This window comes from Trifolium pratense, linkage group LG3 (assembly GCF_020283565.1).
Source record: "Trifolium pratense cultivar HEN17-A07 linkage group LG3, ARS_RC_1.1, whole genome shotgun sequence".
Taxonomy (NCBI): Eukaryota; Viridiplantae; Streptophyta; class Magnoliopsida; order Fabales; family Fabaceae; genus Trifolium; species Trifolium pratense.
Window position 1 is genome coordinate 11,055,890 of NC_060061.1, and position 23,795 is coordinate 11,079,684.

The window sequence follows — 23,795 nt, forward strand, 5'->3', positions numbered from 1 at the left end:
GTATTTCATAGACTATGAGCAATAAGGTGAGAATTTTGTTTTATCTATACACAATATCCACAATAATATAAATAGAATATATAGAAACAGAAGAATAATGTATTCTTGTTTCTCTCTCTTTCTTTTTTTTTTTTAAACAGTCTTGTTTTCTCTATTTTAAGTTTTAACCATATTAAAATGTTTGTTAAAATATTATATTAAAATGTAAAAGATCAAAAAAAAATTATGATATGCTAATTTCAAAAGTTACAATAAGCTAATTTCAAAAATTTATCCATGTACAGAATCATTGAGCTGATTTCCATTGTGAAAATTTAGAATAAGAGATGGTTCATATAGAACCACAAAATTATAAGTACAAGACAATAGTCTTCATAAGTTTCTTATTTAGCAAAATAACTAAGCAACTTCAGTCCACGTTTAGGACCTTTGGAACTTTAATGTAAGGCTCCTCATAGCTTGGAACAGAAGCGATGATCGCATCCCTGTCACGAATATGCCACTCAATAAGACACCGTTAGTTGTATCAAATATGCTCAAGTTACAAATAATGAATAAACAACTCACCGATGATCAAATATTTCAGGAGTATTGTCGCGCAAATTGTTTTCAGTGTCTGCAGATAACATGAATTAGAAACTAAAACCATACAGCCAAACCAATAAACAACAATGCATTTTCATGTAAACGTGCAAATTGATATTCTATTTGTGTAAGTCACAGCAATAGCACTAACATTTCGAAAGTAAGGTTGACACCGAACATCTGCAAAAAAACAAACGGTCGAGAAATTTATGATATTAGTTTTTAGAGAGTACCTGCTCTAATGGAGGGCTCAATGCTTTGCAGATCAACACCCTGCAACTGTCCAAACCTGTCACACAAATCAATCTATATTTAAAGTGTTGGTCCATTTGAAAATAAAATGATTTTTTTTAAAAGGCCAAAAAAATCAATTAAAAAGACAAGGAACAAGACATGCCAACAATTCAAAGAACACAAAAGTTCCGGCCAAAGCAGACACAGGGCGATATAATGACAAAGAGATACTCCAACCCTAAAGCCTATATGATGCCCTCTTGAACCTAATGCAAAGATACACAATCTGGTGAACAGAATACAATGCTTGTAATACATAGAGACAATTAGCATTCCAAACCTGAGAAATCAGCCTCAAAATCGACGCTAAATGAGATAAGGGTATTATATGAGAAGCTAAACCCCGGTCTGAGCTAAAGAACTGGCTCAACGGACCTCTAGGATTTCGATCCATGCCACAACCGAACATCAGACAACTGAAAAAGATGCGAGAATAACAACTTCTAATCCGATACCTAACAGACACGGATAGAGAGATACGAACAAAAGATCACGAAAAACCACAACTATCCTCTATAACTATTAGACCTCACAGATGAAGCTAATTCTATAAATTAACACTCCAACTTAACAACTGTCAAATTTTGTAGGCAGCATAGCGAAAATGACAATGAGCAGAAACAAACAGTCTAGCTGACTGAGCCGCTGCACAAACAAGCAGGAAAATGACAGCTGATTCCGGAATGAGATTCAACCAAACCAGCCAGAAACACTGAGATTTTATGATATTCACAAAAGCATGATCCAGACCACCTCAAAAAAAAAAAAAAAAAGCAGCCCATACAAAACCAGAACCTCCAAACAAGATACATACTGATAGTTAAACCTCCCAAAGCTATACTTATCTCAAAAGTTCACTCACATTCATACCGACACTTTTTTTTTGGTCAAGTAGCGTGGCTAGAATTCATACCGACACTTTATCACCCGAAACACTCCGAAGGATTAGTTAACTACTGACTTTGAGAAAACATACAGCCTTACAAAAAAAAAATGATAAAACCTAACAATATCAATGAAATCAATCAAATAACCAAATTTATCAAACCTCAGAATTATCAAACATAAAAATAGCCAAATAAAAACACGCTGATGTGGATAATTCTGATGGATAAAAAAATTAATAAAAACCTATCACAACTATCCACCTCAGCGCATCGATACATATTCATACATGTACCAAAAAATTCACCAATAAAAGCAGTTTATATTTCACTTACCAGCCGATCACCTGCTGAATTTTAGGACCAAATTCTTCAACCTGAAATAAGATAAATCACTATTATTTTTATATAAAAAAATATATTTATAATTAAATAATAAATAAATAATAATAACCTCAGTTGGGGTAAGAGAGATATGAGCAGTTTTTGCCAAATGAGAAACATTAGGAGGTTGAAGAGAAGAACAATTTGTTTTTGAAGACAACCTTCGTAACTGTAACAACTTGTGTTGGATTTTTGGATTCCATAATGTTAATGTTAATGGTGTTCCTCTAAGCAACATTTTGCTACTCATCTTTAAACTTACAAAACCCTTGTCCCTCTGGATAACAGAACTCTATTTTTTGCTTTATCAGCAAAAAGTTTTTAATTTCAATTTAGTCCCTAAACAAATTCAAACTTCTCGCACAAGTCCTTCTCTAAATAGGATAATTTTCAGTTCTATAAATTGCAATAGGAATCACTAACTTCGTAATAATATTATCTCGTAAATATTATTAAAAAAAATACAATTTTATTAATATATGAGTAAAAACATTGTGAAATAGCAAAAATTGGGGAAAAATAGTTTGCATTTTAGAATGCAGACTTTATAAAAACTAATATTTCCTCTTCCTTCGCCCCCTATTTTTTAAGGTTCACATTCTAGGGTGCGAACTGTTTTTTCTCAAATTTGGCGCCCCCTGAGTTCCCTACTTAAGTAGCGAGAAGAGTATTTTTGAAATTTACGGGGGCAAACGATGACTTTCAAGGGGTGCAAGAAGAAAATCTCATATTTATTTATTTATGGGTTGGGCCATTAAGCCCAAATTAACACATGTTCTCAAGAATTACTTTTGGCAACCTATGTACTTCTCGCGCGCCCTGCTCGTCTCGAGAATTTTTCTAAAAAATATGGAATGTAGTTTGCTCAGAGTGATTCTCTCAAAAGAATACAAAACGCATCTCATAAAAATGCTCAACAGATTTGACATGAGATTGAAAATTTGTTTCAACAATTGTCCTTCTCTATTGATTGAATAAGATTCAGTGTAACAGAATGAGGCATGCATAAACAATTATTTCTAAAAAAACAGTTATAGCAATAAGCCACATATGTCTATTTTAGTCTATAGTTAAAAATTGAATACAACTGTAACTATAATACATCTAATTATAGTCTATAGTTAAAAATTGAATACAACTGTAACTATAATCTTCAAAAAAAAAAAAAAAAAACTGTAACTATAATACTTCTGATAAAAATGTTCTGTCACAAGCAGTTATATCAATAAGCCACAAAGTCATAACATAATTATTTATTTATAGAATTAAAGAATGATTACCACAACAACAGTTTATGATCGTATACTTTGATGTTGGTGACATCAAAGTATCCGATCATAAACTCTAATCTTACTGACATCAAAGAAAAACTTGGTGACAACAAAAGAAAAAGCAAAAGATTATTATATGTTTATTGAATCATTTTCCTTCCAACATCTTTGAATTTCAATTCTCATATATATCTTTTTGAGAACTTTGGTGTTGTGAGATGGATTTTTTAAATCTATCTGCAAATCAGACCTTATTCTTGTCAATATCATATTTTAATACATCATCAGATTCTACAACCTTAACCTTCAATGTTTGTTCTGCTGCTCCACCAAATATTGTTTCAGATGGATTATGGGGTGGACAAAAAAATGGAAGGGTTCCAATGAAGTCTGCACTTCCTATGTTTGAGATGCAAGTTCTTGTGATTTTTGCTATCACACAAATCTTCGATTTATTCCTAAAACGTTTGGATTTCCCTGAATTTATTGGACAAATGATGGTAAGTACTATTCTTTTACATGTTTTTATTTTATGATGATTGAGGTTATTCATTAGAAGTTGATATCAAACTAGGCTCAAGTTTATTATAGGGTCATGGAAAACATTTGAAGAGTTTTACATATTTTTTGTCTAAACATTATGGCCTCGAACCAATCTCAACAAGGTATATATAACAGACACACATACACACACAAACACACAAAATGAGTTGAAGCTGTTTTCCATGTTTCAAGAATCGACCGGTTGAACCACGAACCAACCAGTTCACCGGTTGATGTGATCACGTGTCATATTAATATGAGCATTGTATCTCTTATTACTTATGACTTGTGTTAAGGTACACTAGTTCCGCTTCCTTAATGGATTCATAGGTTGTAATATATACGTGCCTGAGAAAATTGTATTGATTTGCAGGCTGGCCTAATTTTAGGTCCTTCAATTCAAATAAGAGAAATCGACAAATACAAGAATATATTGTTTCCATATGGAAGTCAAGACATACTTGCAACAATAACATCAATCGGTTATGCACTCTTCATCTTTATCAATGCTGTGCAAATGGATTTGAGCATGGTAACAAGGACAGGACACAAGGCTTGGACCATTGCAATCATGGGATTGGCTATGCCTTTACTCATTTGTCTTTTGATTCCACTCTCCATACTTCAAGGTACTAGTCATGAAGTTATAGCAACTTTTCCTAATGTGGTGCTACACCATACCATAACTTCTTTTGCAGTCATTGCTTCGCTCCTCAACGAACTTAAAATCCTTAACTCCGAACTTGGAAGGTTGGCATTATCCTCAGTGTTGGTGAGTGACATACTAGGAACAACTATGGGAAGTATTCTTAATGTCATAAAGTATTCACATGATTTAAGCAGGATCATAAAAGTTGGAATGCCATTGTTAGCTTTTGTTATCCTTGTTCCGTTGATTTTTCGGCCATTAATGTTTTGGATCATCAAACATACTAAAGAAGAAAGACCTGTGGATGATGGTTACATCTATGTTATCATTGTACTGGTATTTGGTTTAGGTTGGATTTCAGTTCGCATAAACCAAGATTTCATCTTAGGTGCATTTGTTTTGGGGTTGGCTGTGCCAGAAGGACCTCCATTAGGATCTGCATTGGTTAAGAAGCTTGAATTCTTTGGTACAAGTGTATTTCTGCCTATATTTGTGACTTGTTGTGTGATGAAGGCAGATTTGACTTTGCCGGATACACCAAGAGAAATTATTTTTACCGGTGGTTTCATTAGCTTTACACACTTTGTCAAAATAATAGCATACCTTATACCTTCCCTCATTTGCGAGATCCCCTTGAAAGATGCCTTGGCTCTTGCCCTAATTTTGAATGCAAAAGGTGTAGTGGATATTGGCATATTTTCTGGCTCATATGATACAAAGGTACTTCCACCTTAATTTTCCTTTCAATAAGGCTTTGTTTGGATAAACAACTTATTGACTTATTTGGCTTATTTACGTAACAAAAGATTAAATAAAGTCGAACTGTTTTCATATAAGCTATCATGGTGAGCCTATGGAAATAAGCTTATAAAGTAATTTCATATAAGTTGTTTTCATATGTTTTATCATAAACTCTCTCAAACAGTCTCATTAAGTGCATATGTGTTGATAAGCCAAATAAGTCAATTCAAATAGACCCCGAAACCATAATGTTTTTCTTCGGGTGCTTAAACTAGTCTTATGATAACTATGATCATATGTAAAAGTTTCGATTGTATTTGCATCCATGCAGCTTTTTAATAATGCATCTTATGGAGTGATGATTGTCAGTATTATGATCATAGCGTGCCTAGTAAAATGGTTAGTGAAGATATTGTATGACCCATCAAGAAAATATGCCGGCTACCAGAGAAGGAACATCGTGAGTTTAAAACCGGATGCAGAACTGAGACTACTGGCCTGCATTCACAAACAATACAACATATCAGCTATAACAGATGTCATCGACATTTGTTCTCCAACAACAGAACAACCTATCATTGTGGATGCATTGCATCTTATTGAACTAGTTGGAAGGACATCCCCCATTTTCATCTCCCATCGTCTTCAAAAAACTGGCCACAAGTCTTACTCGGATGACGTCATTCTAGCTCTTGACCTATATGAACATGAAAACTATGGTGGAGTAACTACACACACTTACACAGCCATATCTCCACCTACCCTTATGCATGAAGACGTTTGTCAACTTGCATTGGACAAAGTTGCGTCCATCGTGATTCTTCCTTTCCACATAAGATGGACTGTGGATGGTGGCATTGAATCTGATGACAAGAACATAAGGTCCTTAAATTGCAAGGTATTAGAAGTATCTCCATGCACAGTAGGAATCCTCGTGACTCGTTCTTTGTTACAAAACAACTCATCCATTAAGCTAGCCGTGATTTTTCTTGGTGGAAGAGATGACAGAGAGGCTTTGTGCTTAGCTAAAAGAGCGATAAGGAACCTGAAAATCAACTTGGTTGTGTACCACCTTGCACTTGAGCTATACGTGCCAAACATGGAATATCTACTAGATAATGAGGCACTAGAAGAATTAAAGAAACCACCACAATATGGCTCGGAAAATGTTTATTACCAAAAAATGATTGTGAATGATAGTCAAAGGATATCTTCTGTTCTTCGCGATATAGCGAATGAACATGATTTTTTCATTGTTGGGAGAACACATGAGTCAGACTTACCTCAGTTAGAAGGGCTAAAAGATTGGAGTGAATATTCAGAGTTAGGCGTCATTGGTGATTTGATTGCTTCACCAGATTTTGGGAGCCGAGCCGGTGTTTTGGTAGTGCAGCAACAAGTCAAAGACAGATAGCTGGTGGAAATTCTAGTAGCCAAGTGAAACAAGAAAAGAAAAAAAAAACAAAGAGATGCAATGTGCAAAACAATAGAGATACTCTCTTTTTTCACACAACTAAAAGGGATACAAGATTTTCCCCCACCCCTTTTATGAGATATAAACAGAGATGCAGGGAAGAGAAAATGTGAAATCTGATTGTGTATTTGTGTGAAGTGATGGAAAAAGACTATAGAAATAGAAAGAAAGAAAGAAGAGTGTAAACAAAGGTGTAAAAGAAAAAACAAAGAGTTTAATTGATATGCACCGATGGTGTAAAATAGTTTTACACGATCGTCCAATAAACAACCACCATTTTGCCATGTTATATCAAGAAAGTGGGGTGATGTGGCGGAAAACATGGTTGACATTGATTGATGGTGTAAAATAATTTTACACCGTCGGTGTATATAAATTAAATCCAAAAACAAAATTGTTTTAGTACATTGTTTTAATACAACTAGCTACAGATTTTTTCCAGCAAAATCAGCTACATATTTTTATTCTCATCTTATTTCTCACGGTTGTGCCAAATTGATTATTAGATTAAAGAACGAATAACAGAAGCTGTTTCTTTGCAAGACACTTAACTTTTAGTCAAAATATAGTGCATCCTGCATGTGAAATTTTGATGGACAATCACCCTTTTAAAGATCTCAGTGGCTTTTTTTTTTTTTTTTGCTTTTCTTTATATATTTTTAAAGGAGGAGAATGGCTCGAAGCAAACATGGTTTTACAAATAACCTAGCGGATAAACTCGCACGCGCACACACACACACTCGTAATGTGGAGTCGTACTTGCGCCTTAGGATATCGAATGTCTCTACAGTCATTTGTCATTCGTCATTTGAGTTGTACTTCACATTTTTAAATAGTAGCATAAATATAATGGAGAACAGTATCACTGTAAATTTAGCTATTAGATGGTCAAATAGTTGATGTTTTACACAGAAAATTGAATACAACAATTACTAAGAATTAAAGAGCTTATGAATCTAAACACAAGACTTTATCATTACTTGATAACGTTCTTGAACTCCAAGTCCCTATTTACTAAAGAAAATTTGATCTACAACGTCAACAGGTAAAGCATAAGCTGGGTCTATCGGTTTCAATCCAGGATATTCAAGAAGCGAAAGTCCTGCAACAACAAATAAAACAACTTCAGCATCCGGAGTCCATTGTTTTTTTTTTTTTTTACGCAAGAGTCCATTGTTTAAAAGGAATATAAAACACATTAATAAAACTGTGTTGTCAAAAAAGGATAAAAGGGATTCATTGCTGAGTTACATCATTTATATTCAAATGATAAAAGGGACATGCTAAATTAAATTTGGTGCATGATATATGTTATGAAACATGTCTAATGACAAATCATTTATATTCAAATCTCTCTTAATGGTTTGGCCTATTGGTTTCCTTTGTTTCTCTCTGCATGTAACTATTGAACTATCTTCCACCCAAACAAACAATGCTTCTTTATCAGTGCTTCTACAAGTCTACTCTACACAGCTCAAACCATCTAAGACAGGACCCTATCATCCTTTTATGAGTGCACCCCAACTTTCTTGCTAAAGTCTCTGTTCTTAATCCTATATTGGTTCGTGTGATTACTCATCCATCGTGTGATTACTTTCTCATTAGCTATAAAACCCAACATCCAATTTCTTACAACTCTGCATAATTTATAGATGTGGTAAAATTTTCTTTCAAAACTCAATCTTACTTGTCTATCACAAACTACTTAGAGTCTCGAAACATTTCTCCATTTCCACCATGGTGTTCGAATCCTATGGTTGATATCCAGCCAGTTTGGATTCACTTTTTAACAAGCACTTTCAGAAAATAAAACTGAAATTATACTACAATGATTGTGAATATATATAACCAAATGATCTACAATGCAATTCTTCTTTGCCCCCATTCTTCTAAACAAAAAATAAATTTCAAAATGAAATTAGGTGGTCTTATGCACTGTCCACACTTTAGGCCCACAAGCTTGGGCACATGGGATAATTGATGTCATGACATGAACCTAAACATGAAGCGAGAACAAAAAATCACTAGGTTTCATGAAGAATGGCTTTTGTGTATCTTTTGAAATAATATGTCTAAATGGAGTCGCTAGTGTGAGCACTATCATTTCAACATTAAGATAATTAAAATGCATGAGATAGAGAGAGGTGCTGTGGTTCCATTATGAACCGAGGGATACCCACATGACAAGATTTTAGCATAATTAAATTAAATCAAGAACAAATGAAATACAAAAAAGGAAAGAAAAAAATTACCAGCCACCCCAAAGTATGTATGAAAAACATCCACAGCATCATCTGGTCTGTCTGAAATACCACCCTTTTCTGTGTCCTAACAGTTTCAACATACAACATAATTTTCAGAAATACGAGTTAACACCACAAAAGATGAAAACAGAACATGCTGATTTGTATACAGATTCCAGTAAATAACCTGGCAGTCCAAGATAAACTTTATAAGCTTCTCCTTACTGATCCAGTGAACCCTATCAATCATGATCAGGCTAGAAAGAACCCACCATGAGTAGCATACCTGACATAATCTAAAAACTGGTAAGAGAAAATAAGAAAAACAGTAAGAGCATCTAAAGCAATAAATCTAAACTTGAAAAGATTTACTCACATCAGGGAGTTTCTCTGGGCGCCCATTCAGACCTCCAGATTTAACTTGTCTCTCACATAACCACCAACCAAGTAGGTCCTTGTCAATAAGATCTAGCGACCCAGTTATAGCAAGGGCCCCCACACAGCAGAAAACTGAAAATAGGAAAAGCAATACCTTACAATACTGCTTCAAGTCTACAACTCATTGCATTCTTACCTTTTTTTTTTTGACAAATTGCATTCTTACATTTGAAATTCAGAAAATGGGAAAATCAAAGCAGATTGTTAGGTACTTGGTTTGGGCTTGGGCCTGAGCCCAACAAATGTGTTGAATAATGAAGAGAGGAGTTGGTTACATTTGCTGAGGTGGCTCCTGGCTAGCTTGTTAGAGGGGAATGACAGTTATATAAAAGATAGGGATAGCAAGAGAGAAAGCATTGAGTATTATTCATTTAGGAATTGTATGGTTTGGGAAGAGAGAGAAATGTCTCTTCTCTGAGGAGCTTTTGCTCTGGGGTTACTCTTCTGCAATATATCTATTTTCAATCAATAATTCATTTTCTATTATTCTTGAATTATTGATTGTCATTTCACAAGAAAACAAGCAGCAATAGACAATACTCCAATCCAACTTTCATAAGAAAACTATGTTATTGAGGTCGAATGTCATTTCACTTAAAAAAATATACCTTCTGGCTTTGCATATTAAAATGACCAGGTAGAAGACACCTTAGCTAAATCTCTAAAAGATCAACAAATAATATGTAATAGATTTGGTCAATAAAGTATATATGTGTCCCAGCTTGGGGTGGATGTTGACTTATTTATGTTGTACTGAAGTGTTGCTATGGCTATACTCCCTTTCAAAATAGACTTGATTTGGCATAACTATGATAACTCCATAAGCCCAAATGTCTAATATATACACGTGTTTTCACACGATGGGTTTTCTCTCTTTCTCTCCCATTCTCTGCAGTCTACTCTAATAAAAAAATTTCCACCTGTCATCTGATCCTATCATACATTTTTTTTTTTATTTTTGAAGAAGCCAAACGAATAATACATTAAAAACTCTTTAAGCACAAGGTGTGCCTAGAGAGTAAGAAAATAAACAAGAAAAAACAAGCATCACAACCTATCATACATGTTTATTTGGCCTTCTGAGTTTGGCATGCACTTTTATGGTGACTAATTATTAGTTTTGAAGAAAATATTCTTTTCCCTTTTTCTTCACATAAGAAATAAACTTTGCAGCATTTCCTTAAATAAAAGCTACACTGCCTAATCTTCAAATACCACATAAGTCAATCAGCAACTGAACAATGAAACAGTTATGGTAAAAATTGCTAAAATTCCAAATTATGGAATTAGGCCTCCAGGAGCTAAAGCGGTTATCTAAAGTCCATCCATATATTAACCTCTTAGCGGATAAAGGTTTAGTGAGATGCTCGCTATATTATAAATCCAGGAAATATATTAAATAAAGGTAAAGTGGTGAAAAAAGAAAACAAATCTTCACAAGGAATAGATGTACATGCATTAAGTAACATAGATAAATTAAGTAGGTAAGTGCTTATCAAAAAATAAAAGTAGGTAAGTAATATTAAAGCAAATATGATGAACAACGTATAACATACTCTGTCCAGCATGAGATTCTCCACCAGGTGTGCAACCAAAACCACCATCCATATTTTTGCAACTTATAATGTATTTCACCGCCTTCTCCACGTTTATTCTATCCAAGCGATGTAATATCGATACACAGCAAATAGCAATGTATGAGAACCTAAAACAAACAAGTTGATTTTAGTCAAAAAGTGCAGTAAGCTCATATGCACTCAACAATCAAAAGGAATCTTAAGAAATATACCGGGTATCAACTTCACCCCATATATCACCTGAAAAAGACCCATCTTCGTTTTGCAGGCTGACAATATCTAACATAAATATTAAGAAACACAAGATCCAGTATATTTTACAGCTTACTTAATTTCACTATTATAATTTTGGCAACTAACTTCTATTCAACTATATCAAAATTCATAACAAACGACGTTTTATTAATTTCTTCATGAAACACATTGAGTCATTTAAATATACACATCCAGATCAAGATCAACTAACATGTGCGTGAAAGGATACAGTTTGTGACTTTATCTACATCAACAACATCCAGCTTATTAAAGAGAGCAAGCACTTGCACGGCACTCAGCGTATACAAGATGTGTGGATCATGTCCAACATTTCCACCAAATCCCCCTTCAGAACAACACAAAGGTACAAATTACAGCGAAAACTAAACGTGAAATTAACCAAAAATATAATTATCAAAGTGAATGAACAACCTGATTCATGCTGACAACTCATGATCCATGAAACAACCTCATTGGTATCCACAGTGTCAAGCTTTCCCATAATATCAAGGGCAGTTAATCCCCAATATGCTCCATTCATCCTCAAATGTTCCATCACAACAGATTCAAAACTATCTTTCTTCTGGAAAATAAATAGTTATTATTAGCAAGAAATTCATCAATGGAAAAAAAATTATGAATTGAGAAATGAGAAACACACCTTTTCAACTGATAGTATGTAACGAACATGTTTATCAGCAACTAGCTCTCCCATCTCTGAAGCAAACTATGGAAACGGAATTGAGATTTGGAATCAATTTAGATTTGAAAGCAGAAGAGAATGAAAGAATGAGTAAGAAAGTTACTTGCAGATATATGTAGTGACTTGTGAAGAGGAAAGTTGGTGTCTTTGCTCACGGTGTATATGCTTGTGGAGTAGAGAGAGAAGATCGGCACCGCTGGAATGGACGGAGAGGGGCGTCGGCGACGAGAAGAAGCGGCGGCGCAGGAATTGAGATGGACGGTCGGCGGTGAAAAGAGGGAGGAGAAACAACGTGAATCAGAACTACTTCGATTCGACTAAATGATATGATAGTATTCATTTATTTTTATCATTTTATATAGAAGATATACATATCAGTATGTAACATCTTGTTTAATTTTTTTTATGAGTATTTTTAGAAGGGGGCTGCTAACTTAGACCCAGTTGGGTCTAAGTTAGCAAGGTGCACCTTTTGAGTTGGACAAAAATACCCATGTTTTTAATTTTTGAAAGAATTGAGCAACAGGGGCATTTCTGTAATTTTCTGCAATTTTACACGCGCCCCCCACTTCTTTTTTCCCCCCAGACACGTGGCAGCTTCTCATTTGACAAAAATCGCGCGCGTGCATCACACGCGCCGACAGGCGCGCGTGGTGGAAAGGATGACGCGGAGAGAGAAAGCCTTTTGAAAAGGCAGGCCACGTGTCAGCATATGATTGGCTGCGTTAATTTTTTTTCATTTAATACTTTAAACACGATTATTTCGTCGTAAATTAATTTTTTATTTTTTAATTTTTATACCAAAATTCATAATTTTTTTTTCTCTACAAATAGAGACTTGGTTCGTTTGATTTGGACACCAAAAAAAAAACCCAATTTTTCACTACTTTAAACTCGATTATTTCGTCGTAAATTAATTTTTTATTTTTTATTTTTTATACCAAAATTCATAATTTTTTTTTCTCTACAAATAGAGACTTGGTTCGTTTGATTTGGACACAAAAAAAAAAAACGCAATTTTTCACTACCTTAATCTCATTTTTCACTACCTTACATCAACTCACTGAAACCATTCTACCAGAAAAATGGTTTCGGAGTACAAATCTCTGAAACCATTCTACAAGCTAAATGGTTTCAGAAGCAAATAACTAATAATCAACTTACTGAAACCATTCTACCAGCAAAATGGTTTCAGATTACAACTCTCTGAAACCATTGTACCAGATAAATGGTTTCAGAAGCAAACACAATTAATAAATTACTCACTGAAACCATTCTACCAGTAAAATGGTTTCAGAATACAACTATGTGCAACCATTCTACAAGCTAAATGGTTTCAGAAGCAAATAACTAATAATCAACTTACTGAAACCATTCTACCAGCAAAATGGTTTCAGATTACAACTCTCTGAAACCATTGTACCAGATAAATGGTTTCAGAAGCAAACACAATTAATAAATTACTCACTGAAACCATTCTACCAGTAAAATGGTTTCAGAATACAACTATGTGCAACCATTCTACAAGCTAAATGGTTTCAGAAGCAAATAACTAATAATCAACTTACTGAAACCATTCTACCAGCAAAATGGTTTCAGATTACAACTCTCTGAAACCATTGTACCAGATAAATGGTTTCAGAAGCAAACACAATTAATAAATTACTCACTGAAACCATTCTACCAGTAAAATGGTTTCAGAATACAACTATGTGCAACCATTCTACAAGCTAAAATGGTTTCAGAAGCAAATAACTAATAATCAACTTACTGAAACCATTCTACCAGCAAAATGGTTTCAGATTACAACTCTCTGAAACCATTGTACCAGATAAATGGTTTCAGAAGCAAACACAATTAATAAATTACTCACTGAAACCATTCTACCAGTAAAATGGTTTCAGAATACAACTATGTGCAACCATTCTACAAGCTAAATGGTTTCAGAAGCAAATAACTAATAATCAACTTACTGAAACCATTCTACCAGCAAAATGGTTTCAGATTACAACTCTCTGAAACCATTGTACCAGATAAATGGTTTCAGAAGCAAACACAATTAATAAATTACCCATTGAAACCATTCTACCAGTAAAATGGTTTCAGAATACAACTATGTGCAACCATTCTACCATTCTACCAAAAATAAAAAATAAAAAATTAATTTACGACGAAATAATCGAGTTTAAAGTAGTGAAAAATTGCGTTTTTTTTTCGGTGTCCAAAACAAACGAACCAAGTCTCTATTTGTAGAGAAAAAAAAATTATGAATTTTGGTATAAAAAATAAAAAATAAAAAATTAATTTACGACGAAATAATCGAGTTTAAAGTATAAAATGGAAAAAATCACGCAGACCCATTCATATGCTGACACGTGGCTGCCTTTTCAAAAGCAAAATTTTCTCTCTCCAGCTTATAATCTAGTGTGGCGCAGACAGGATGATCTGATAGATCAGGATGATCTGGGCTGTCTGATTGATCAGACAGTCTTAATGAGATCACATCTTGGCTGTCTGATGGAAATCAACGGTCTGTAACCATGGTCCTTCCGTACGCGCGCGACACTGGATCCACGTCTATTAATTGTTTAAGAAGGTGGGTCGCGTGTTGTTATTTTTTTTTTATGTAAAATAACAGAAATGCCCCTGTTGCTCTATTCTTTCAAAAATTAAAAGAATGGGTATTTTAGTCCAGTTGAAAAGGTGCACCTTGCTAACTTAGACCTAACTAGGGTCTAAGTTAGAAAACCCCTTTTTAGAATATCAAATTTTTATAACTTTTACTAATTGAGAATTAAAGATATTAGTGATTAAAATTGTGCGACTAGCCCTTATATTTTGGAATGAATAGAGTATTCAGCTGATTTGCTTTTTCAAACATAGCCATAGCAGATAGTTTATAAGTTATTTTTTAACTTATAGCGAATAAGTTGACTGATTGAATTTTTGTAGTGAGTCGAACTTTTGGTAATAGCTATGAATAGTCACCGACTCTCGATAAAGGGAAGAAATTTGGTAAAATTAGCGGTTGAACTAGCAAATGGCATAAAAAAAACATGTTTAATTAATATTTAATTTTTTTCAAGTAAAATAATAAGATAAAATAGGAAGAAAAAATAATAAGTTATAAGCTGATAAGCTATTAAAGCGTTCGAAAAATAACTTATACGCTAGTAAAATAAGTTATACACAAGTGTGATTACTCAATACTAAATCTTTGGTTGAACCTGGTAGGACTTGTAAAACCCCACCTCCTCACTCGCCAGTCGCCACCACAGTAGCAGCAACAACAGCCAAACACTTTTCAGTCGAAAATGGGTGATATTCTAGAAACTCTAGGAGACTTCACAAGCAAAGAAAATTGGGACAATTTCTTCACCATTTGTCCCGATTCTTTCGAATGGTACGCCGAATGGCCCAACCTAAGGGACCCACTCATCTCCCTCCTCCAAACCCTAACTCCTTCCTCGCCGCCGTCGTCTCTCCAACTTCTCGTCCCCGGTTGTGGCAACTCCCGTCTCTCCGAACACCTTTATGATGCTGGTTACACTTCCATTACTAACATTGATTTCTCTAAACTCGTCATTTCCGATATGCTCCGCCGTAACATCCGTTCTCGACCGCTTATGCGTTGGCGTGTAATGGATATGACTTCCATGCAGGTTCGTTGCTCCACCTGATTATTGTTCTGTTTGATTGTTACTTTCATTGATGGTTTTGCTGCTGTTTTGCAGTTTGAAGATGAGGCTTTTGCTGCTGTTGTTGATAAAGGTGGATTGGATGCTTTAATGGAACCTAAGCTTGGTCCTGATTTCGATTTGGGAAATCAGTATCTATTAGAGGTTTTTGTTTACTGTAGAGTGATTTGTGGTGGAATTTGAATTTGAATTTGAATGTATGGTGTTTGTTAAATTGTTCTAGTTTATCTTATCTTACAGGTTAAGAGAGTTTTAAAACCCGGTGGAAAGTTTGTGTGCCTTACCTTGGCCGAATCTTACGTACTAGGTTAGTTTCTTTTCTTCATCTAGTTAGTTTTTTTTTTTTGTTTGATTATAAATTAATGAGAAATATATGATGTGTGGACTGTGGAAAATGTAGTTGAACACACTAATTGGTTGTGATGCTTTTGGTGTTGCTAACCTATGTAAACATTTTAACACAAAACTTGTGTCCTATCTCTTGTACTTGTCATCGAATAGAAACATTTTGCACAAGCTATTTTCTGTTGATTTCATTTTGTATTGATTGTAGCAATCTTGGAAATGGAAAGTGAACTTTATTAGTTGCCAATGGATGATTTGTTGGAACTGTTTTTTGTGTTTTGTTCTTTTTTTAGTTTTGTTCTGCTTGATTTTGAATGGCTAGAGTAGAAGATGAATAATTGATTCACACTTTTCAGATATACTTTTCTCAAAGTTTCGACTTGGGTGGAAAATGAGCGTTGATGCCATACCTTTGAACTCTTCTAGTGAATCTAACCATCAAACATTTATGGTGGTTGTGGAGAAGGAGCTGTCTACTACAGTACACCAGATTACATCATTACTTCGTAATGCTTCTCTTAATTGTAATTCAAAACAGGTAGAATATATGGGCTAATTATGCCTTTTTTTTGTTGTTGTGAACACTGTGGTACTCAGCTTACATTGTTGACCGGTACCTCATAAGCAAAATTCACTGTAGTACTCAGCTTATATTTAAAAAATCCATGTTTTAAATGGATTTTGCCTATGAGGTACCACCGTACCGGTACCCAACAATGTTAAGTTGGGTACCAAAGAATATACCTTTTTGTTCAGTTGCATGTGGGCACGAGTTCTTTCTTATAATAAATATTCATGGATGATTAATGTAGCTTTTGTGAGCTGCACAGATAACTTTATTTCTTGAACCAGCAAAAAGAGTAGTGTATATGCATTTATGTGTGTGTGTGTGTGTGTGTATAGGACTATGAGAGGTATTTCAACCTTTTAAACAAGCTAAGGCGGGTAAATGTTATGGTTGTAGAGAACTATTAATTCTTTTGTTTAATTTTGTAGGGTTTAGCTAGGGTAGAGAGGTGCTTTGAATACTTTGAGATTGGATGGATTTGATGTATTGTATTGTATAGTACTTATTTTATTTATACATAAAACTAGGTTAAATAATGGATATTAATAGTACTACTAATGCAAGTCAAAGCTCATAAGTCTCCTAAACCTAATCAAATTAGGCTAACAGATTAGGAAACATAATAAAATTAAGGATAACTCCTTAGGTTGCCTCTCAACTAGAGGACTAACTAATCCTACAGTATATGTGTAAAATTCTAAAAATATTCTGTAGATTTTATTAGATTTTTGTAACTGTTTATGTTTTTTTTCTTCCATTTGTCCTAGGCTTCTGGACTCCGGGATGCTCTTCAAAATGAAAACCAAGTTCGTGAAAAATTATCCAGTAGCTCTGATACATTATACGCCGTGGAAGATCTGCAAGAAGAGCTGGCAAAAATTTCCCAAGGTCGGCGATTGCAGCTAACTCTGGGTGGCCAAGGGTGCTCTATTTTCTCTTATAGAGCTGTAGTCCTTGATGCTGAGGAACTGTCTGACCCATTTACATATCACTGTGGAGTTTTCATTGTGCCTAAGGTGTGTCTTAGCAGCATAGTAAACCTCACCTTATAGATGAGGGTTGGTTGTTGTAGTTAATGCCATTGTAAAAATTGTAGGCTGGAGGGATACTATTTCATTGATTAGGAATGGCAGATGGAAGGATTTTCTAGTATTTCTTATGTTCTTCATTTATTTGCTTCTCTTTCGTCTTATTTTAAATGTTTTTGGATTAAGATAACAATGGTATCCAATATTCTGTTTGAATTTTATGTCTGGATGTTGCATCACAGATTCGTGCTTGCGAGTGGCTCTTCTTTTCTGAAGAAGGACAATGGATGGTGGTCAGAAGCTCCAAAGCAGCTCGTCTCATAATGGTACTATGTTATTAACATAATGAAATAACATTTTCTGGTATTTTGGTTACTTTTATAATTGAATTTTTGAACAAATCTCACCTTTAGGTTTTCTTGGACACCAGCCATACTAATGCCAGCATGGATGAGATTCAGGTAGAAATGTCATCTTAAGTTACGCCATTATAACAAAATAACTATTACTGAATTTTGTTTGTTACCCCTTTTCAGAAGGATTTATCTCCATTGGTTAAACAGTTGGAACCTAAAGAGAACTCGAATGAAGCTCAAATACCGTTCGTATCTTGTACCAGCTGCTTTTTATGTGATTTTTACTCCATTTTGAACAATTTCAATCGAAGTATTCATTGTTTTCTGTTAATATTATGATGTTAAAATATTCAAATGAGTCTTATGCGTTACAGTTATCACTATATTCCAAGCCATTTTTCTAGGTGTCCTTGTCATGCTTACACTTCATGAATTGTGGCTTTTCTCATAAATAAATTCTTGAATATATGCACAGTTTCTTGATGGCAAGTGATGGGATCAAGAAGCGAAACATTGTTCACCAGGTCAATAACTATATAATGATATTTATCTTTTGTTATTATTTTGATGAAGTTAACTCCTCTCTCTATTTGGGCTTTGTGCGACTCCTTAGTTGGTTAAAACTTGATTGTAATTTAAATGTACTGCATGGGAAACAAGAGTACTGTTTAAAATCTGATTCGTGTGTATAAAAGTAAACTACTTCTACAGTACATGGTTTCTAGGGAGTTGTTGTGTGCGTCTGTGTTTTTCTTCTTCTTCTTCTTAGATTTCAATAACTTTTGTTTTAATATAAGAACAACTTTCGCAAGAATATGAAGAGAAAGTTAGAACAAGAAGTCCTCCTAAACAAAAGAATAAAACAGAAAGCAACAAAAAAGGGAAATTTGATGCAGAAAACTTTCCTACCTGTCAACATATATGTTGGGGAGGTAGATGACATGCACTCGGCACTGTCCACTAGATTGATTTTGTGCCAATTATGTTCTAAAGTCTACGAGAGTAATTGTTGAAAGATGTCCATAGAATGGCTAAGTGATCAGATATGAACAGGCTAACAGTAGACACATGATACACTCTATCAAATGCCATTTTTATTTATAGTGTTAAGCCCTTGGTTTTCACACAGTTTCGCCATTATTGTTAGAGGACGGGATGTGTTCTGTAACGCTGTGTTCTTAATTTGTTTTTCATCTTTTTATCGTCTGCTTTATTGATGTAAGTGTGTATCTTATCACATTATTGTATTAATTTTCATTAAAGTATGCTTATTATCAATAAGAAAGAAAAAGTTATTTATTCACTGTTTTTTTTGCTTTTGTGATTTTCATTATATTATATGGTCTCTTATTTAAGTGATAGCCTATTTTATTTTAAATGATCCTTATATGTCCCATTGTACCATCAATAATTATCTGTGTTTTGCAGATCACATCTCCTTTAACCGGATCAATTATTGTTGAAGATGTAGTTTATGAAAACGTGGATGAAGAAATCAGTTGCGCCTTTCCTTCTGGAGAGTTGATGTTTCGACGCCTTGTTTTTGAAAGAGCTGCAAATTTGGTTCAGTCTGAAGCTTTGCTAACCACAAAATTGGTTGGTGAGAAAAAAAACAACTCATCCTCTAAATCTAAGAAAAGGGGGTCTCAAAGACGGAATGATGGTATGTTGAATTCACTGTTTGATGTTCACTGCTCAACTTGTAAAATCTTAATAGTTAATATATCATTATAAGTTTAAGAGGAATGGGGATCGTTCATGGTATCTTCCCCTCTGCATCTCTAATAAAAAATTTCCTCATCAAATAAGTGTCATTTGAAATGTTTTATTTTAGCAATATAGTTGTGCATACTTCTTTGCTGTGCTTCATTTGCCATTGATGATAGGCCAAACGTTGTAGTGTACAATTTGAAATTTCTTCCCCAACAATGTGTAGTCAATGTAGAGGTATTGGAAGGCTCTTCGGAAATCATTTTAAACCATCAATAAATGTGCTTTTCAAAACATTGCCATCATTATCCTTTTTTAGTCTGTGACACCGCTCACATAATGATCTGGCGAATGTCATGTGGAATTTAAACATTGGATTATTGTAAAACCTTTTGGTATTAAATTTCATAGTACTCCAAAATTGAAACTATACTTTTCAATCCGTTGTAAAATTGATAGTATGCATTTTCTGTTTGTTTCATGAAATGATGTTAATTTGTGTTCATCATTTGCTCTTTTGTTGTCTCAAAATTGATTTTGATGGAAATAAACATTTTCTCTAGCATTTGTTGATTTTCAGTTAACTCCAGAAAGTATTTTATAAAAAATTTAAATTAATCACTTTTTTTAGTTTACAATTCTGCCTTTAACTTCATTCTCTTTGCTATATTAATATTTTCTATTGGTGTTGCAGGAGCATATAACCAGATGACTGTCTATCATGGCTATTTAGCTAGTTCTTATCATACAGGGATTATTTCAGGATTCACGTTAATATCCTCTTACATGAAAAATGTGGCATCAAGTGGGAAAATGGCAAGCACTTTTAACTTTTATATGGGAAAATTATATAGAAGTTCTTGGTAAAAATATTTCCAGTTCAGGCAATATATACTACTTGGTGCGGTCAAGGATGTTCCAGAAACAGTTAATGAGTAATCATTTGCTGACTAGTGATTGATTTTTGTTTATAATCTAGTTTTTTGTATAGCACAAATTCCTTTTTCTTGTTAATTTTGCTCTTTAATTTTTTCCAATCTAGTGTATCATTCACTGTGTGGCATCATAGATCATGCCACCCCAATAATAACACACTAAGTTATACTCAACAAGTGTTATGTTTTCACAATTTAATGAGGATTTTTTTTTCTTTTTAATAGTTTTTATTTTGGTCAAGTAGCATGATAGCTAGACTCACAGAGAAGTGGAGAATCCGGGGTTCGAACCCTGGCCCCTCCAATAATGTCCCTGGTAGCTACCAACTTAGTTGCACTAATGGGACACATGTTAAATTTTTTAGTTGGTCTGTAATAGATAATAGCATGTACTGGCATAATTAATTTGTTTTTGACATTCTTTACATGCTCTGAAACATACTTTTACTATTATTTGTTGCTGATTCATAGCAGTGATATATCTCAGGTAAAAGCTGTAATCATAGGTCTTGGAGCAGGTCTACTTCCTATGTTTCTTCACGGGTGTATCCCTGTTTTGGAAATTGAGGTAATATATTTTTCCAGTTATGAGCAGAGGGAGAATAAATTTATTTCCAGAACCAATTCTAAATGGTTGTTCTTAGAATGATTTTATATGATATCACATGGCTTGATGTTAATTTATATCCACAGGCAGTGGAGTTAGACCCTGTAATTGTTGATATTGCAAGGGAGCACTTCAGTTTTGTTGAGGATAAACGCTTAAAGGTAGTTAATATACTTCTGTGACCTTTTCTTCTCAAGATTTTCTGAAACTTAGTGTATGTTTGGACGGGTGTTTGCATGATTTTGATTTTGTGAAATTAATTTTAATAAAATTGACTTTGAAGCAAAGTGATTTGTATTTTAACTTTTTACTTGCAAGTTTGATGTAAAACTTCATGTAAATTTTTCAATGTAACTCAAAAGCTACTTTTTATCACCTTTAGTCAAACTGAGATTTAGAGGCAAAATTTAGTGAGATATTTTGTATGCAGGGCGAGTTGTAGAATGTCGTAACAGCGTATAAAGCTAGTTCAGTTTTTTATTTGGGACTGGACCACCAGACCAGTGTCCGGAATATTAAGATAACTACAATAAAATTTATGATTTTGGTCCCGTGAGCTTAGCTCAGATGGCAGGGACATTGCATTTTATATGCAGGGGGCCGGGGTTCGAACCCCGGTCATCCCACTTAATCCACCTTAAGGGTGGAATTTCTAGCCACTAGGCTACTTGACCAAAAAAAAAATGATTTTGATGAATTAGTTATGGAATGGGGATTTCATCACATTGTCTACTAAATCCCATTATGTTGGGGATCCAGGTACATATAGCTGATGGGATCCAGTTTGTTCGAGAGAATGCTAGTTCTGGAGCAGCTCAGTCTCACAGCAAAAGTTCCGAGTCTCCTTCAAATGGTAGTTCAACTACTCATGCAGAAGATGTAAAAGCTACAAAAGTTGATATAATTATTATTGATGTCGACTCTTCAGACTCAAGGTGAGTTGAACTGTGCATTTAGTTATTACATTTATTAAGCTATTACGGACTTGCCAAGAAAAAGGGTGCAATGATATAAATAGTATATTATATGATTTAAAATTGCTAATTAATCATTACATATTTTGGACAGCTCTGGACTGGCATGTCCTGCCCTAGACTTTTTGGACGAATCTTTTCTTGAGACTGTAAAGGACAAACTTTCAGAGCAAGGACTCTTTGTTGTCAATTTGGTGTCACGGTCCCAAGCCATCAAGGACATGGTTCTCTTGAGAATGAAAAAGGTATAAACAAAATATTAGTGAGATAATGTTCATTTGGGTGATGCCATATTCTACACCATTTTAGGAAGCCTCTTGTTTCCTTCACGTGAAAGTTTTTTTATAAGAAAAAATACTGATAAAAAAGAAAGGAAACCCTGGCTGAGTTGGATAATTTTGTCTCTAACTAGTAACTGCATGGATCCATTTGCATATTGCTACTTATCCATAGTGCATATTTCTATTTAAAAATTGAAACAAATTTTGTGCCAAAGTTAGGCTTAAGCAAGTCTACTTGTTCATGTTGCATTGCATATTATGCAAATGTGTTACAAAATTATTAACAGATAATCTCGTAAAATAATAGTTGGGTAAACTGCTACTGTATTAAATTTTAACAAAAAAGCCATTGATCCATCCTTTGGTTCTTTCTAGTATGACATTTCATTTTTTTTACCAAGAGGAAGCATTTGGTTGTTTATTGAGAATATCACACCCTGGATGTTGCCATCCAACACGTAACTATTTATTTGGTATTGAATTTTGATCTTATGAAAATGTAAAGGTTCTTCACACCATGCCCTTTCCACCAACAGAATGGTCATGGTGTTGTTTATATTGTATTTAGAGACCGGTTATTATTCGGTAATATTTTTGTTTAATTTCTGTTGTCTTGACATAGGTCTTCAGCCACCTCTTTTGCCTCCAGCATGATGAGGATGTAAATGAGATCCATTTTGCTCTAAAATCAGAATCATGTATTGAGGATCACTGCTTTTCCGAAGCTACTCTTAAACTTGATAAATTGTTAAAGTTCGATCACCCGGAAATAGGTCAGAAGATTATTAATGCTACAAAGAAGATCAAGCGTTTGAAGTGAAACACAGCTATCCTTCCTAACTGTTTTTACGTGCATGAAACTTATCTATGAGGGAGAAAGTGATTTTATAGAGCCAAATATTTGTCACTGATCTGCTCATTGGATTCTTAACCTAGTATCAATCAACTACTTGTCCGGCAATATATAACTTAATTTTGGGATATTATTTTGTGGGGTTTTTTTTTTTTTTCTAGATGTCCGCGTATAAATTGTTGTACCTCAATTTCCAGAAGATGAATAATGTTTAGGTCATTTTTCTGGATTTTATAAGAATGTCTTGTGGCCGTTATTAGCAACTGGCAATCCTCAATGGTGTAGAGAAATGAGAGAATTCATTATTTGAATTACACAAGCATTATAATACAAGTTAGAGGAAAATAGTTAATCAAAAAAAAAAAAAACTAAGGAAAGATTGTGTTCAAACAGCCAACA

The 23,795-nt window shown here is 34.2% G+C and overlaps 4 protein-coding genes across 8 annotated transcripts; 2 read left to right on the forward strand and 2 right to left on the reverse strand.

The window, feature by feature from the left end:
- Positions 1 to 216: 216 nt before the first annotated feature.
- On the reverse strand, positions 217 to 2,467 carry LOC123914201 (glutamyl-tRNA(Gln) amidotransferase subunit C, chloroplastic/mitochondrial-like). The gene is made up of 6 exons (XM_045965241.1): positions 2,218 to 2,467; positions 2,100 to 2,140; positions 819 to 874; positions 568 to 616; positions 399 to 485; positions 217 to 368 (listed from the first exon to the last, which is right to left on the reverse strand). The coding sequence occupies exons 1-5, from the start codon at positions 2,395 to 2,397 to the stop codon at positions 410 to 412; spliced, it is 402 nt and encodes a 133-aa protein (XP_045821197.1). The 5' UTR covers positions 2,398 to 2,467; the 3' UTR covers positions 217 to 368; positions 399 to 409.
- Positions 2,468 to 3,374: 907 nt separating this feature from the next.
- LOC123914202 (cation/H(+) antiporter 4-like) lies at positions 3,375 to 7,272 on the forward strand. Its single transcript, XM_045965242.1, has 3 exons — positions 3,375 to 3,918; positions 4,335 to 5,330; positions 5,683 to 7,272. The coding sequence occupies exons 1-3, from the start codon at positions 3,637 to 3,639 to the stop codon at positions 6,763 to 6,765; spliced, it is 2,361 nt and encodes a 786-aa protein (XP_045821198.1). The 5' UTR covers positions 3,375 to 3,636; the 3' UTR covers positions 6,766 to 7,272.
- Positions 7,273 to 7,672: 400 nt separating this feature from the next.
- On the reverse strand, positions 7,673 to 12,420 carry LOC123914203 (geranylgeranyl transferase type-2 subunit beta 1). 5 transcript variants are annotated; one of them, XM_045965244.1, is made up of 10 exons: positions 12,145 to 12,420; positions 12,000 to 12,055; positions 11,771 to 11,921; positions 11,568 to 11,684; positions 11,296 to 11,362; positions 11,063 to 11,211; positions 9,445 to 9,578; positions 9,256 to 9,354; positions 9,078 to 9,153; positions 7,673 to 7,927 (listed from the first exon to the last, which is right to left on the reverse strand). In XM_045965244.1, exons 2-10 carry the CDS (start codon positions 12,051 to 12,053, stop codon positions 7,833 to 7,835), a joined length of 942 nt encoding a protein of 313 aa, XP_045821200.1. In that variant the 5' UTR covers positions 12,054 to 12,055; positions 12,145 to 12,420; the 3' UTR covers positions 7,673 to 7,832. The 5 variants fall into 5 exon arrangements, 4 of the variants coding, with proteins under 4 accessions (XP_045821200.1, XP_045821201.1, XP_045821199.1 ...); XM_045965245.1 differs by having other exon boundaries at positions 12,000 to 12,065; positions 12,197 to 12,373; XM_045965243.1 differs by having other exon boundaries at positions 12,000 to 12,065; positions 12,145 to 12,373.
- Positions 12,421 to 15,194: 2,774 nt separating this feature from the next.
- On the forward strand, positions 15,195 to 23,710 carry LOC123914205 (eEF1A lysine and N-terminal methyltransferase). Its single transcript, XM_045965247.1, has 16 exons — positions 15,195 to 15,703; positions 15,776 to 15,883; positions 15,980 to 16,046; positions 16,441 to 16,622; positions 17,420 to 17,668; positions 17,923 to 18,006; positions 18,094 to 18,141; positions 18,217 to 18,281; positions 18,512 to 18,560; positions 19,465 to 19,699; positions 20,441 to 20,562; positions 21,169 to 21,249; positions 21,375 to 21,449; positions 22,048 to 22,223; positions 22,357 to 22,507; positions 23,166 to 23,710. Exons 1-16 carry the CDS (start codon positions 15,356 to 15,358, stop codon positions 23,361 to 23,363), a joined length of 2,238 nt encoding a protein of 745 aa, XP_045821203.1. The 5' UTR covers positions 15,195 to 15,355; the 3' UTR covers positions 23,364 to 23,710.
- Positions 23,711 to 23,795: the final 85 nt, after the last annotated feature.

What these genes read in the sequence shown, in the direction of transcription:
- LOC123914201 (XM_045965241.1), bottom strand. Translation starts at nt 2,397, where the DNA reads ATGAGTAGCAAAATGTTGCTTAGAGGAACACCATTAACATTAACATTA. An exon ending in TGAGCCCTCCATTAGAGCAG is followed by an intron (nt 617 to 818) that starts GTACTCTCTAAA and finishes TGTTATCTGCAG; the next exon opens with ACACTGAAAACAATTTGCGC. An exon ending in CCTGAAATATTTGATCATCG is followed by an intron (nt 486 to 567) that starts GTGAGTTGTTTA and finishes TATTCGTGACAG; the next exon opens with GGATGCGATCATCGCTTCTG.
- LOC123914202 (XM_045965242.1), top strand. Translation starts at nt 3,637, where the DNA reads ATGGATTTTTTAAATCTATCTGCAAATCAGACCTTATTCTTGTCAATA. An exon ending in AATTTATTGGACAAATGATG is followed by an intron (nt 3,919 to 4,334) that starts GTAAGTACTATT and finishes ATTGATTTGCAG; the next exon opens with GCTGGCCTAATTTTAGGTCC. An exon ending in CTGGCTCATATGATACAAAG is followed by an intron (nt 5,331 to 5,682) that starts GTACTTCCACCT and finishes GCATCCATGCAG; the next exon opens with CTTTTTAATAATGCATCTTA.
- LOC123914203 (XM_045965244.1), bottom strand. Translation starts at nt 12,053, where the DNA reads ATGGGAGAGCTAGTTGCTGATAAACATGTTCGTTACATACTATCAGTT. An exon ending in AGTTTATCTTGGACTGCCAG is followed by an intron (nt 9,154 to 9,255) that starts GTTATTTACTGG and finishes TGAAACTGTTAG; the next exon opens with GACACAGAAAAGGGTGGTAT. An exon ending in TACATACTTTGGGGTGGCTG is followed by an intron (nt 7,928 to 9,077) that starts GTAATTTTTTTC and finishes TTGTTGTTGCAG; the next exon opens with GACTTTCGCTTCTTGAATAT.
- LOC123914205 (XM_045965247.1), top strand. Translation starts at nt 15,356, where the DNA reads ATGGGTGATATTCTAGAAACTCTAGGAGACTTCACAAGCAAAGAAAAT. An exon ending in GAGTTTTCATTGTGCCTAAG is followed by an intron (nt 17,669 to 17,922) that starts GTGTGTCTTAGC and finishes GTTGCATCACAG; the next exon opens with ATTCGTGCTTGCGAGTGGCT. An exon ending in TCCCTGTTTTGGAAATTGAG is followed by an intron (nt 21,250 to 21,374) that starts GTAATATATTTT and finishes TTATATCCACAG; the next exon opens with GCAGTGGAGTTAGACCCTGT.